Raw genomic sequence first — 12,905 nt, forward strand, 5'->3', positions numbered from 1 at the left:
ACTTTTTCAAATCTGAGTGGCCAGAAGACAGGGAACAAAGGTATCTACACACCCTGGAAGAACAGGAATGCCTTCCTGTGTCCTCCTTTCTTCCCCTTTCAGAACCCCTTTTAGGGGAGAAAGGGGAAGAAATTCTGTTGCACAATTCAGAACTGTGGAACGTGCACAGTTCCAGGAGGGGTGAAGAAGAGTGGTTTTGTTTCCATCTCCCTTTCTCTGCTTACTGTAGCGTTCTGGGTTGGTTTTTTGTTTGTTTCTTTGTAAGTTTGGTATTCCTCCCCTAAAAACACCCAAGACCAGCAAGTAGTCTGGAGTATGAGTCTTCTGCTTAAATTGTTGATTTGAGCTAAAAACTCAGGACTTTATTGGAAAGAATTTTGTTCTGGGGGTAGAGCTGGCCAGTGCAAAGCAGATGGGTGGCAACAGGGAGAAGTGACCGGTCAGGTGGCAGGGGCAAGGCTAGCTAGCTCTATTTTAAAGGCCAGAGGGGGGTGTGTGTGTGTGTGTGTGTGAGGAATAAAGATCTGAGGTGCAGAGAAAGCAAATGACTTGTCCAGAGTTGCACAAGCAGCTGGTGGTAAAGGAGAGTTCAAGTCAAAGATAGGTACCTGGTCTAGCAAACTAGCTTCTCTTTTTTTCTTTCCCTTTCTTCTCTAGAAAGGCTATTTTTAGCTCTGGCAATTCACTGAGACCCTAGTGAAGATTATTATTAATTTTACATAAGCAATTTCTGTGAGATCATTGCCGAGTTGTGCACTTTTATTTCTTGGATGCACAATGGATTATTTTGCTTTTGTTTACATTACTTTTCCTTGTCTTCAAGGTATAGCACTTCCATGCTTTTGCTTTTGCAAAAACACAGGACTGCAGCTTCTTTCTTTGTAAAGTTCTTCCTACTGCAAGGAACTTTAATTTCAGTTTTTAGTGGCTGGGCTTCAATGCCGGAAATGACTGTAGTGATTGAAGTTCCTCATAGCCTGAACACAAAATTGACTTGTAGCTTGGTGTGCTAAGGAAACACTTTATAATATATGGGGACTTTCTGCACTGGGAAACATGCAAAACCCCAGTGCGCATGAAAACACAGACTTGCAGCCCCAGCCGCCTCCTGAGGAGCAGAATTATGGAGCTACTGCAACACATGTGAGACAAAGTCCATTTGTGTCTGTGTCAAGGAATGATCCAGCAAAGAGAGATTACCTGATAGCTGCTGTGCTGTGCTATGCAAATTTAATAAATTTCATGGATTGGTTCATTGTACCAGGTGAGAGCCTATTTTCTTCTTCTAAGGAAAAAAGAAATTTAAGTTCTCAACAGCTCTACTTACTCTGTAGTTACAAATGTTTTCTAAAGTAAGGATATCCTTTATGTCTTTTTAATTTTTCTCACTTACCTGCTTTAGCCTGTTGGCCATACTCCTAATGAAACTTCCAATTATAAATCTTGAAATACTAATAAATGATGTATTAGTTATTAATGTTTAGTAGACTGTTTATAAAAATCACATCTGTTAAATGCTTAAGATTCATATTTTTAAATCTAAGGCTCTTATAAACAGACTTTAGCATACAGAGCAACTAGTCTATTTTTGTGTCTGGATTCTACAGAGATTTGACTAAGAAGCTTCCCTTTATTGTATACAGCAGCTTACCAGGCCTTCTTTGGATCTAGTAGATTAGATATGAAATTCCTTTATCTGAAGAATGGTGATGCCACCACCCCCCCCCCCCCCCCCCCCCCTTAGAAGTATAAAAATTATGTTATCTTTGTGCAAGTTTGTTTAGGGGAGGCTTAACTTCCTCATGATCTGCTGGAAATTGTGTGATTTCTGCAATGAAGAGTGTAACATGATTGTGTAAAGAGAACAGAGACCCACTTCCTTAACCATCACCTACCAAATTTACACTTGTTTTCTAATAAATGATAGCATTCTTCCAAAAATGTGATATTTACATTTTTTTCTTTACCTAGCCATGAAGAGCAAAGCATTGCTTCTAGTAAACTGGTGGGAAATATATATTTTTTCATCCCATGTAAACTGTGGTCTGTGTAAATTCTTCTGTTTAGCATCACTCCTAAGCATCTACCGTGCTTCCAGGGGTCTGATTTATAAATTAGGAGGAAACACTTGTCGTGAGCTTGCTATATTTTAGTTCTGAGTGGCCTGGATATCATAAATGTTTTAAAACCTTGAAAAAACCCAAAGGATAGATTGTTAAATTTTGAATTACTATCTAGTGACAGTACACTAACTAATTATTTTTACTACTTAGACCATTCAGAAATTTAAGACATTCGGTCAGTATCTTTAAAAATTGAGAGGCTAGTAGGTTTAGGAGTTTAAGCTTTTTTCTTTTGAATACTTCTTAACCACACATATAAGAGGGAAGGAAACAAGTAGGAGTGCATGCTGAATGATACTGCAAGACTGTTAGTGAAAAACTTCAATGTATGAGTTCTATTGTCAAGTAACTTTCCCTGGAGAAGGAAGGGCAGGGGACAGGAGAGGGTGAAAATATCTTTGAGCAAGAACTGGGATGTTTGGAGGGTATGCACTTGGAAGGGCAAGCAGTCATTTGACTCATTCCAGGCTTTGAACTATTCTTTGGCTCCTGTACATGCTAAGAGCTTAAAATTTTCAAGAAGGCCTGTGAAGTAAAGCTTGCCGACTTGTTAACATGCTCAGTTTCTTGTGAGTGAGGTACCTTCAGGGACATGTAAGAATTCAAGAGCAGAGGTGGGGATAGTGTCTGGGTCTTTGAAATACCAAACATCTACTTTAATTACAATATATGACTAAAACACTTTTTAGTATGCTCTATGACCTCTTGGGTCATGGGTGAAATCTGTAAATTGCAGTTTATACCACAGCAATATACTGTTAATCTGCTAGAATTCAGCTGTATTGCAGAATTCTTGCATCAGTACTTTTGAGTTTGGCTGTCCATATGTATGAACATATTGTTAAATATAAGTCAACAGGAAAGCTAAGAAGGGGAGGCTTAAGTATTTGTTTAAAAGTAAGCTGGTGGCAGTTACAAAGCTGTGGTTTCCGGGCAGTTTTGCTCACAGGCTTTGACAGAGTTTGCATCAATCTTCACACAGAAAACAACCTCTTCAACTTAATTGTCTGCTGCAATTGAGTCTTTAGTTTTTCAAAAATGGTGATCATGCAGACTTTTCCCCCTCTGATCTGTTACCGTTCCAAGCTGTTCAGATCAATGCTTTGTAATTTGCCAGTAACTGGTCACGCCAGTTATTTCAGTTATGTGGAGGGGATAACATTTTAATGCTGCTCGGTGTGAAAGTTAGTTTGAGATGAAGTTGTGGTTCAGTTCAAGTCTTGTGTTAGCTGTGATTTGTTCTAAATACTCTATTAGCCCCAAACTGAAGTTCCTGTAATACAGTATTTCTGCGTGTTGGTAATCGGCTACCAGAAAGAATAGATACAATTGACTGTCCTGTTTTAATGACGCAAAATGTTTGAATGAAGTCACTGACTAAAACTTCTGAGACCATTAGGAAAACTCTAAATGCAGAATATGTTCAAGAGTCCTTGAGAAACAGCTATAAAACTGGTGCTGCTGGTAGGCTAGACCTTGATCTACACTGACTTCCAAGTCACATCAGTAAACAGTGAGGAGACTGATTATGCTACAGCCACTGGGACTGTGGGAGAGCGTGGATTTAGCTTTAAACTAGCTGGCTCAAGAATGCTTTTAAGTGGCTGCAGCAGCATAGTATATGGCATAACATGTAAAATACACTACAGGAGTGGAATAGGTATCTCTTGCTAACTTCACCCTGAGCTCCATTCTGCTGCAGATCAGCTTCTGTGAACATAGCAAACAATTTACACAGGACTTGTTTTCTTAAGTAGTGGCTTCATCCTCTTAATAATGTTTTGATTTTGACTATTTTGGCAAAACTAAAGCTGCATGAAAAAGAAATTTCTTTTTTAATTTATATTTTTCAATATCAGAGTAAAGGTATGTTTAGTCAAAGCAGTATCTTCTGCTATTTTTAATTTTTTTTTTTCAGGAATATAATGCAGAAATGCAAGATAGGTGAGATGGTAGATCTGCAGCCTTGGCATGATGTAGAGATGAAAATGACCTTTTTGTCTCAACAACATTCATGCATCCGTGAAGTACTTCCCTCAGTTTGTTGCTTTTGTGACTTTCTTCCACACTTTTTGACAACTCTTCTAACCTTTTTCCACAGCTATTGAAAGGTTAGAAATCACAAATAACGATCACTTTTTGGTGAAGTTTGTGTGTCATTGTCACCACTAAAAATGTTAATTTGTAAATTTGCATTATCTATATCTCGTCTGATCTCTGCAAAATAGTCATGGAAATATGAACAGAATTACACAATCGGAACCATGTTCTGAACTATAGTAGTATTTCCCTGGCTATGGACTGATTTAGCTACCATTGGCTAATGAAAACCATAGCCATTTGCATCCTGAAAAATCCAACATGCACTAATTTGAATACTGTATATACTGAAAATATTGACAGTTTTCTTAACAGAAGGAATTTCAATTCATCTTAACATTTTAAGGTCATTAAGAGAATTTTAGGATTAGCTGTATGAAGATAGCAATCTCCTCGCTGCAAAATTTTGCCACTGTTTTGTTCCACATTGTGTCTATTAAACTTTGAACCGTCAACTTTTTATGTGCTTACGTACTAATGGTGTGAAAGAAACAGAACAGTTGAGATTGAAATAGTGGGTAAACTGACTCTTATAAGACCTATCTAGTGGAAGATCATGAATTTTATCTATACAGATAAGAATTTTTAATTCTCTCTGTATCTGTGCTTGTGGTAGAGTAATGGTTTAATGGAAACTAGTGAGATAAATGGGCTGCAGTTCTTGCAAGCTCTGTTCTTGAAACAGATCTTTGAGTTGGCAAATTAACAGAATTACAAGAAATGAGCAGGGTACTTTGCTGTCATTCAGTGTTTTGACTCTTTTGCAGGGATCCTGTTAGATTTACAGAAATCCTTTGAGCTTAGTGATGGGGATACAGGTCTACTGCAAACAGGTAATAAAATCTCTTAAGTGCAGATCATTTACTTTGCCTTGCATCTATGTGATCTGTTCCTAAAACACAGTCTAGTTACTTATTTCTTCTAGTGTGTGGTATTGCTCAGTTCCACTTGTGGGCAGGCTAACTATGATGCAAAACTGAAAGGGAAGTCCGGGGAAGACTGGAGTTGAGTCCTTCAAAAATCCTACAGCATGTGAATTACAAAAGATGAAGGAATTTCTCCAGAAATACAGAACTTGAGCAATTCACACGTTGTGTTTTCATATAGTCTTTTTTTTAATCTGCATTTATCTTTTTCTAAATATCAGTCTACCTACCAGTTCTACAAACAGCCTGCCTTAAAGTATAACCTGAGTTTGTCTGAGGGGTGAGGAGTACATATGATAAAAATAATTTGACCAATATTGCCTTTGTCTTCTTGGATTTCCAGTCTTCATCTTGTGTTACATGCTGGCTGCCCCCATCTTTGGATACTTCGGGGACCGGTACAATAGGAAAATCATCCTTGGAGCTGGTATTTTCTTCTGGTCTGGTGTAACATTAGGTAGTTCATTCATCAGTGAATTGGTATGTTGCTTTTTTAGAAGGTACTATGAAAATAATCTGCATATGTCTTGCAGGAGTTGATAGAGTCCTTCTCTGATCACATTTGGAAAAGCTATCAGCACTCACTCCCCAAGCCTGGACTAAATGGACTTTGTGCAGGAATGCTTTATGGGACGGTGGAGTCCAGCCTAGGCAGCCTAGGCAATGGAGAACTCACACATTACTGTTGCAATTGATGGGATCTTATTTTTGTCCTGAATGTTTGTTGATTATGACCTTACAGTGTAGCAGCTTGTTCGGCAAGCTTGTGGTCTATCAACCCTATCCTGTAATTCCCTCTGGGTGTCACTCTAAGTCACCATTGTGCAGAAAGTAGAAAGCACAGCAGTGGGGTGGGAGGGAAGCAGGTGCGAGTGGAGGGAATACAGCCATATGCAAAAGGCAGTTGAATTCTTATTTCCTCTGATACATTTGATCTGATAAAATGCCCCCCTTTAATAGTAAGCTTTCTTTCTTGCATGGTCTTTTTTGGACTATAATATGTCTTTTGCCTGCAGTATTACTGGATATTCTTTCTTTCACGAGGACTAGTTGGCATTGGCACGGCCAGTTATTCCACAATAGCACCTACCATCATTGCAGACTTGTTTGAAGAAGGAAGAAGGACCACAATGTTATCTATCTTCTATATCTTCATTCCAGTGGGAAGGTTGGTTTTCCTGCTAGTAACTGACATGCCTTTTGAAATTCTGTCTGACCATGCCTGCAATTCAACATACCCTGAGCCTTGATTAGACATATTTTGATGTGTATCTGCATTGGCTCTTGCAAAAGGATTTGTCACTTGCTTAGAATGTTTAAATAGAGCTGGTTAGGCTTATTTCTGTATTTACCTTCAAGAAAAATTTTCTCCCCCCGCCCCCGTATTTTTTAGGGAGAATCTAAACTCTGAGAACTGGTAGGCTTTGAATAAAATACTGAAACAATTCTAAAAGAAATATGTGCATGGGGTAGGTAATTTATTTCTGGGTTTTGGAAGACAAAAGCTTTCAGATATTTGTTTACTTGACAAATTTTTCAAGAACCCTCCATTAAATGTCTCCCAAGGAAGAATTGGCACTTCCCTCTCCTCTTTTAGTTAATTGACATTGTATCTGAAGAAGGAGTGGAGAAGGGCTTTTTAAGTGGTTCAGAGGCATACTCTTTATTAGAGCAGGAAACCAAGGCTGAGCCCAGGAGGCAGATTACAACTAAAGGAATTCCTGCAGGGCTTAATTCATGTGGCTAGCATAGAAAAGAGTGAATAATAAACTGCTTTATGGGCTGTCTGATCCGTGTTTGCAGTGTCATTCTACGGAATATGTATTCCAAGGGGAATCTGGGACATTATTGCCACCATCTCAAGTTCACTCTGAGGAGGTTAGAATCTCTTTTTAATACTGGCTGCCAAGTAGACTACCATAGACCATAAGGATTGTTTCTGTTTATCCATTTTGAAAACTATGACAGAATAGTTCTCTGTGCTCTCTTTAGCTGGCAAGACATGTCATTTCAGCCAGCAAAAATTCATTGGTGCCTACTGATTATTCCTTTCTGTTGCTTGCAGTGGTCTTGGTTATGTCCTAGCAGCCGGCATGGCAGATATCACAGGTGACTGGCACTGGGCATTCAGGGTGAGTTATTAACTTTCACTCACGGGGCTGAACCATTCACTGTAAAATCAGAATCATCAGTGGGGTTTAGACTACTTAATGTTTATTGTGTTAAAAGAGGAGAACAGTGGAAGGACTTTCTACTGTCTGACTGGTTATGAACTCGATGTTTAAGAGAACTCTTCCTGCAGGACAAGTGGAAGATTTATGCCTAGCTCTTGCAGAATGAAAGCAGGCATAGGTGAAATTGTACAGCAGCCAGGGCAGGTGCTGATGTTCCTCTTACCTAAGGACACACTTGGAATGGTTGTCAGTGCACCAAGACCTCCTCAAACAGAGGAAACTGAAGATAAAATGATCATTATACCTGTAGCACCAGTATAGTTCTTCAGGACAATAAGGAGAGTTTGTTTTCTGAAATGCTGTTGGGAACAACTTGTGTTATTTGAGGGTTTCAAGAAAAAACCTCCTCTGTTCTGGGCACGTCATCATGATGACTCTCCATGCTGAGTACCTAGTGCTTTGGAAGTACTTTGTCAGATTCTCCTAACTTATCTATAAAATTAACTAGCAAGTACAGGATGAGTGGGGAAGAATGTTTACTGGAATAACAGTCTGATGTTATTCAGATAACACTGATGACTGCATCAGTGATTCTTCCATTTGTGGTCAGAGTACTACAGTACAATTTTCTTTCTTCACATGTTTTTCTCTAAAACCAGAGGGAGGAATCATGTATCTGTATGATGGGGAGGGAGGATCTATTATCTTTCCTCCAAAGTCACCATAAATCACCAAAGTCACTCTTCTTCTTTACAAATATGACCTACAAACAGCAAGTCACATCTATTTCTGAACATATCTGCAATTTTCCGATATGTAATTCTAACACTGAATTTGAATTCCTGTGGATTTTTCACTATAAGAAAAGAAGTATCCTTGATCTCACCAGCCTTGTGTCTACAGATAACTCCTTGCATGGGAGGTCTAGCACTGGTTCTTCTGATTCTACTGGTCCCTCACAGAATCCAGAGAAGGACAGCAGCCCACAGAGCACTGAGCATCTCTGGCACAATACGAGTAGCAGCTGAGAAACCAGGTGTACAGAGAACTGCCAAGACTACTTGGTGTCAAGATGTCATGTCACTTGCCAAGAAGTAAGTGATTTTAGCAACAAAGGTTCCCTCCATTGAAGAATGACCATGCCGTTATTAGAAATATGGCCATCGAATCCTGCTCAGCTTCTTTGTATCACATGCTGTATACAAGATGATTGAAACACCTTTAATAAAAATCTTTTTTCCACTCTTTTACAGGAATGCTACATAAGGGATTAAAAATTTCTTTGCTTCTGCTATCCTCTCATTTTGAGGAGGGGGAAGGAAGCAAAGTTATGATGGCAGCGTGCTCCTATTTAAATCCAACTCTACTTTCTACTAAGTTTCCCCTTCCCTCTGGCTTTAACATGTAGGGTAAGCTAGATTGGTAAGAATGCATATTTTGCAGGTGTAACTTTACTTGTAATTCTTAGTGCCTGAGGAAGGCTGGATCAGCATGTCTCAGGCAGTCTTTATATGGTATTTGCGAGCCTGCTATGCCTCTGATACAAGAGGTCAGAGTCTGTAGGACCCCAATACGGTTTATAAAGTAATCGTGCCTGTGTTTTGACCGGCTAACCTGTCGGCTGGCAGATGACCCCTTCCTTTTAACCACACAGAAATTAAAGTCAACACCAGCTGACCTGCAGGACGCAGTAAAATAATGATTGCAGCAGGGTTCTCACTCCTTGTGAAAGCCCTTGCCGGGGGCTGGCGGGGGAAGAGATGGATCCGGTTGGAGAACAGCAGGTGCCGCTGTGCAGCTGCGCCAGACTCGGCTCCGCACGGCCTGTGCCCGCAGGCTGCTTCCCCGGGGTCCCGATCAAATGCTTTTAGTTAAAGACAAGCCCCTCTTGCTTTCCTGGGATCTCGTCTGTCTTTGGAGTCTTCCTTTTCTAGAGGATCCATCATTTTCTAGTTGACGGTTAGACTTGCATCCTGTTTGCGTCCGGAACAGCAAGTACATTAGAGATGCGGTTTGTTGGATCACAATTTGTAGGCGGTACAGTCTGAAGTGAATAAAAAATGAACCTTCCTGACTAACGCCAATGTTGCTTTCTTACAAAGATGTTCCTTACAACTTCCAGCAATGTTGTAAAAATAGATTTTCAAAAAACCCAGGTGGTTCCACTTTTATATCAAGTCCAAGAGCCCTTTATCTTTAGAAGGTGAAGAATTAGGTTCATATCTTAACAAATCCTCTAGTCTGGTGGTCACCTGGTCATCTGCAGCACTTTTATTTAGTCTTAAGATTGCATACCTCCCTATTGACCTCAAAGGGGCCTTTCTCCTAAACTATTAACTAGAAAGAGACCAGTAAAAAGTTAATTTTCTCTTAGAATACAGCAGGAAGGAGACCAAGATTTGGACATTTTTTTTAAAATGCTTCTCCTTTTGTCTGAAAATTGTCTATGCAGACTGAGAGTCTATTTTTACTTACTCGGGTAGAGTTAAGGAGTGCTTCAGCCACTGCACCTTAACAGTTTGAAAGACCCAGCTGTTACTCTCATTTATACTGGTTACACAAACAATGTAAAACCATCCTGAGGCATTTAGACTTGCACATAGAACACTTTCATTCAGCTTCTAAGCCATTAAATTCTTGCCCACTCTCTATTGTTGTAGTTCTGCTATCAAAAATTTCACAGCAATTATTTTAGCAAAAGTTGGCAATTGAATATGCAAGAGACCAGGACTGGGATTTAACATGAAATCAGGTCATACTCTTTGGTCTAATTAGTACTTTACTGTTGAAGTTCATAAATAAAGCCTCATCAAAATTCCTATCTTCAAGGGAGCACATTTTCATTATAACATGTCTGAATGAATTGTTATTGCTTGAAATCCTCGATATTGCAGGTAGGCTTTCTCTTTTTCCTCACACCCCATTCTTTCTAGGATCTCTCATTTCTTTCTTTTAACTTTCAGTTGGAGTTTTGTCTGGTCCTCACTGGGTCTGACTGCCATGGCCTTCGTTACTGGAGCCCTGGGAATGTGGGTACCGCTGTTTCTTTACAGGGCTCAGGTTGTCCAGGGCATTGTATCACCATGCCTCCAAGAATCATGCAATTCATCTAACAGGTGAGGTGTGCATGACTGTGGAAACACACTTGGAAACACTGCACAGTGCTAAGTCACAGTTTGCTTCTAAAGGCAGAAGGTAGGGTGTGACTGCAAACACTTCTTGTGAAGGCAATTGGGTGTGAATGTTAGACTAAGTTGCCTCTAGGTATGCTGAGACACTCCTATTTGTTTGTTTATAATCGCTCAGTTAACTGGAATGATGCTGCCAGTCCTATTTAAGTAAAGTGGAAAGAAGCAGTAACAGGAACACTTGCAGGGAAAGGAGCAGCTTTAGCAAGGGGACTTCAGTTGACAATTGACTGTGCACCCTAAGCTACTTAAGTACCCATTTAATTATGTTTAGATCCTATTACCTTCTTGTTAGTGTGTTTTTAAAACTCCTGCCACATTGGCCAGATCATTGTGACTCCCAGCATAAAGCAAGCTTGATGCTTTTGATCTAGTATCATATCATTACATCAAAACAGGATAATTTGGTCTTATGAGAAACTGCCAGCAGGGCTCCACTTACAGAGGCTGTCCAGACCAATAAAGATTCATGAGTAAGTATGAAATCTTGGATGGACAAGGGGAATTTACAACAGGAGAGGACTCTGAAGTAATCATAATACGACTTTTTGGAGATCACTTTTCCACAGCTAGGAAGAGAATTTTTTTCCTTACGGTGTGTTATCCAGAATAGAAAAATGTATTCAGTGTTCGTCTTGAGTCTTCATGGCTACCTTCAATAACAGTGACCACTGGGACACTTCTATGTACTGACTCCCTCCCGTGGCCTCCGTACAAGTGTCCCTACCTTTCTTCTGGAGGAATCCCAAATCTGGTTTCAGTCTCTGCCTTCACGGTGGATTTCCATGAACTAACTGCTTACTAAATTGTCTTTCCAGGTAAAGACAATTAAAGGGAAAAGCCGTAATCATATCTTGGGTGTGTCCTCTGGTAACTGGGTTTTTTTTGCTTTTCTGCAATGGAATAACCAAGTCAACTCAACAGTGGTCTCTGAGTTGTAGTGTCACTAGGTAAATTGAATAGTCATCCACAACTACTTCAATGGGAAATGCAATTGTCCTTCCATGGATGCCACCATTGGCACATTACTTAATAGCGAATAATGCAGAGGAACGGAGTGAACTCAGGAGTCTGACTCCGGGTAGGCAGAGAAAGGAAGCTGAACAGTTGTTCAGCTGTATCTGTTAACAGATACAGTTTAAATACTTTCTGTATTAAGCTGAAGGTGTTAGCCTATGTTTTGTTTTCTAATCCACCTGAATTATTATTCCACAGTAGTGTTGCTAGGGCAGACATGGTCTTCAGGGAAGTAAAATGGAGCACCTGATAGTTTAACCTCATGTACTGCTTCTTACGGGATGCTTTGAAAATAACCTTGGCTTAAGCTCGTGCCAGAAGCAGCATAAGGCCAGTTTTAGACTGTTAGTCCAGGAGGATGTAAAAAACATAATATAAACAACCATGTCAGACCTGTAGCTGACGGTGCTGGAAGAACTAAGCTGCACATTCCCAGACCTGCCCAGGGATACTTTAAGGACGTTTTTCCCTTCTGCCTGTTCAGCAGTTGCAAGCTTTGTTTAAGGATCAAGGTTGTGTCGCTTAGATTTCCTGGAAACACAAATTCAAATGGCACCACAGTTGACTCGGGTCTCAATTCTTTCAAAGTAAATAAATAGGAAGTATAAAGTTTTTATTCAGGTCTTTGTGCAGACACTTTCGAACAGATCAGACAGATAAGTGAACATTCTCAGACCCTAGAAGATCCCATAGCAGCCTTTCCCTAGGACTAGGCTTCTGTACTTTCCTACTCCCTGTCAGTTGAACTGTGCTTGGATTTAGTTTTGGCTGTTCCCTTTTCTTCCAGCTGTAGGTTTATTTCAGCTGCAGTTTACAACACATGAATCTTCTAAACACAATTCCATGAATGCTTCAATGTCATTAACTAATGTCACCTTGGAACTTTCCTCTCCCAGACAAATCTCTAAGATAGTTATTCTGCCTATTGACAATCTATATTGCCACTATCAAGCTGTAGTGAGTGATGGATCAGAATCCTGAAGAACTTACAGGGAGAGTACAAATATGTTTAAAGTTTATGATCTTATATAGCAATACTTCTTTTTTTTCTTATAGAGTTCTTCCTAATAAGCCAGAAAGAAATCTAAAAGCAGGTGCACTGTAGTTTAAAGGAATAGATCATATCCTAGATGGTTACTTTGCTTTGCAGTCAGAGGAAGCTTAGGAAAATGTAAAGAACTCACCATATAGCACTCTGAAATATTTAGAAGCACTTGTGCTCAGAACACAATGCTCCTGTCCCTGTTTGCCTCAGGAGAATTATGATGCATTAAACAATCAGTGGCACCACTCATCTTGTTGCAAGAGACTTGCTTTGTCATTAGGATCTCATTTGGGACAGAGAGAAAAGCATATATGGAAGTCTATTTGGAAGCT

At 39.8% G+C, this 12,905-nt stretch overlaps 1 protein-coding gene across 3 annotated transcripts in view; it reads left to right on the plus strand.

Annotated features, from left to right (window-relative positions):
• Nucleotides 1-994: 994 nt before the first annotated feature.
• LOC126039213 (protein spinster homolog 3-like) overlaps nucleotides 995-12,905 on the plus strand; it is a 31,068-nt gene continuing 19,157 nt past the window's right edge. The window contains exons 1-7 of one of the 3 annotated variants that reach the window (XM_049801996.1): nucleotides 995-1,264; nucleotides 4,991-5,056; nucleotides 5,493-5,629; nucleotides 6,166-6,317; nucleotides 7,215-7,281; nucleotides 8,227-8,417; nucleotides 10,287-10,439. In XM_049801996.1, coding sequence (XP_049657953.1) covers nucleotides 1,057-1,264; nucleotides 4,991-5,056; nucleotides 5,493-5,629; nucleotides 6,166-6,317; nucleotides 7,215-7,281; nucleotides 8,227-8,417; nucleotides 10,287-10,439 — 974 coding nt within the window. In that variant the 5' untranslated portion in view covers nucleotides 995-1,056. The remainder of the gene's footprint in view (nucleotides 1,265-4,990; nucleotides 5,057-5,492; nucleotides 5,630-6,165; nucleotides 6,318-7,214; nucleotides 7,282-8,226; nucleotides 8,418-10,286; nucleotides 10,440-12,905) is intronic. The other 2 variants (XM_049801997.1, XM_049801998.1) reach the window with 2 other exon arrangements.

This window comes from Accipiter gentilis, chromosome 6, assembly GCF_929443795.1.
Source record: "Accipiter gentilis chromosome 6, bAccGen1.1, whole genome shotgun sequence".
In the NCBI taxonomy this organism is placed as follows: Eukaryota; Metazoa; Chordata; class Aves; order Accipitriformes; family Accipitridae; genus Astur; species Astur gentilis.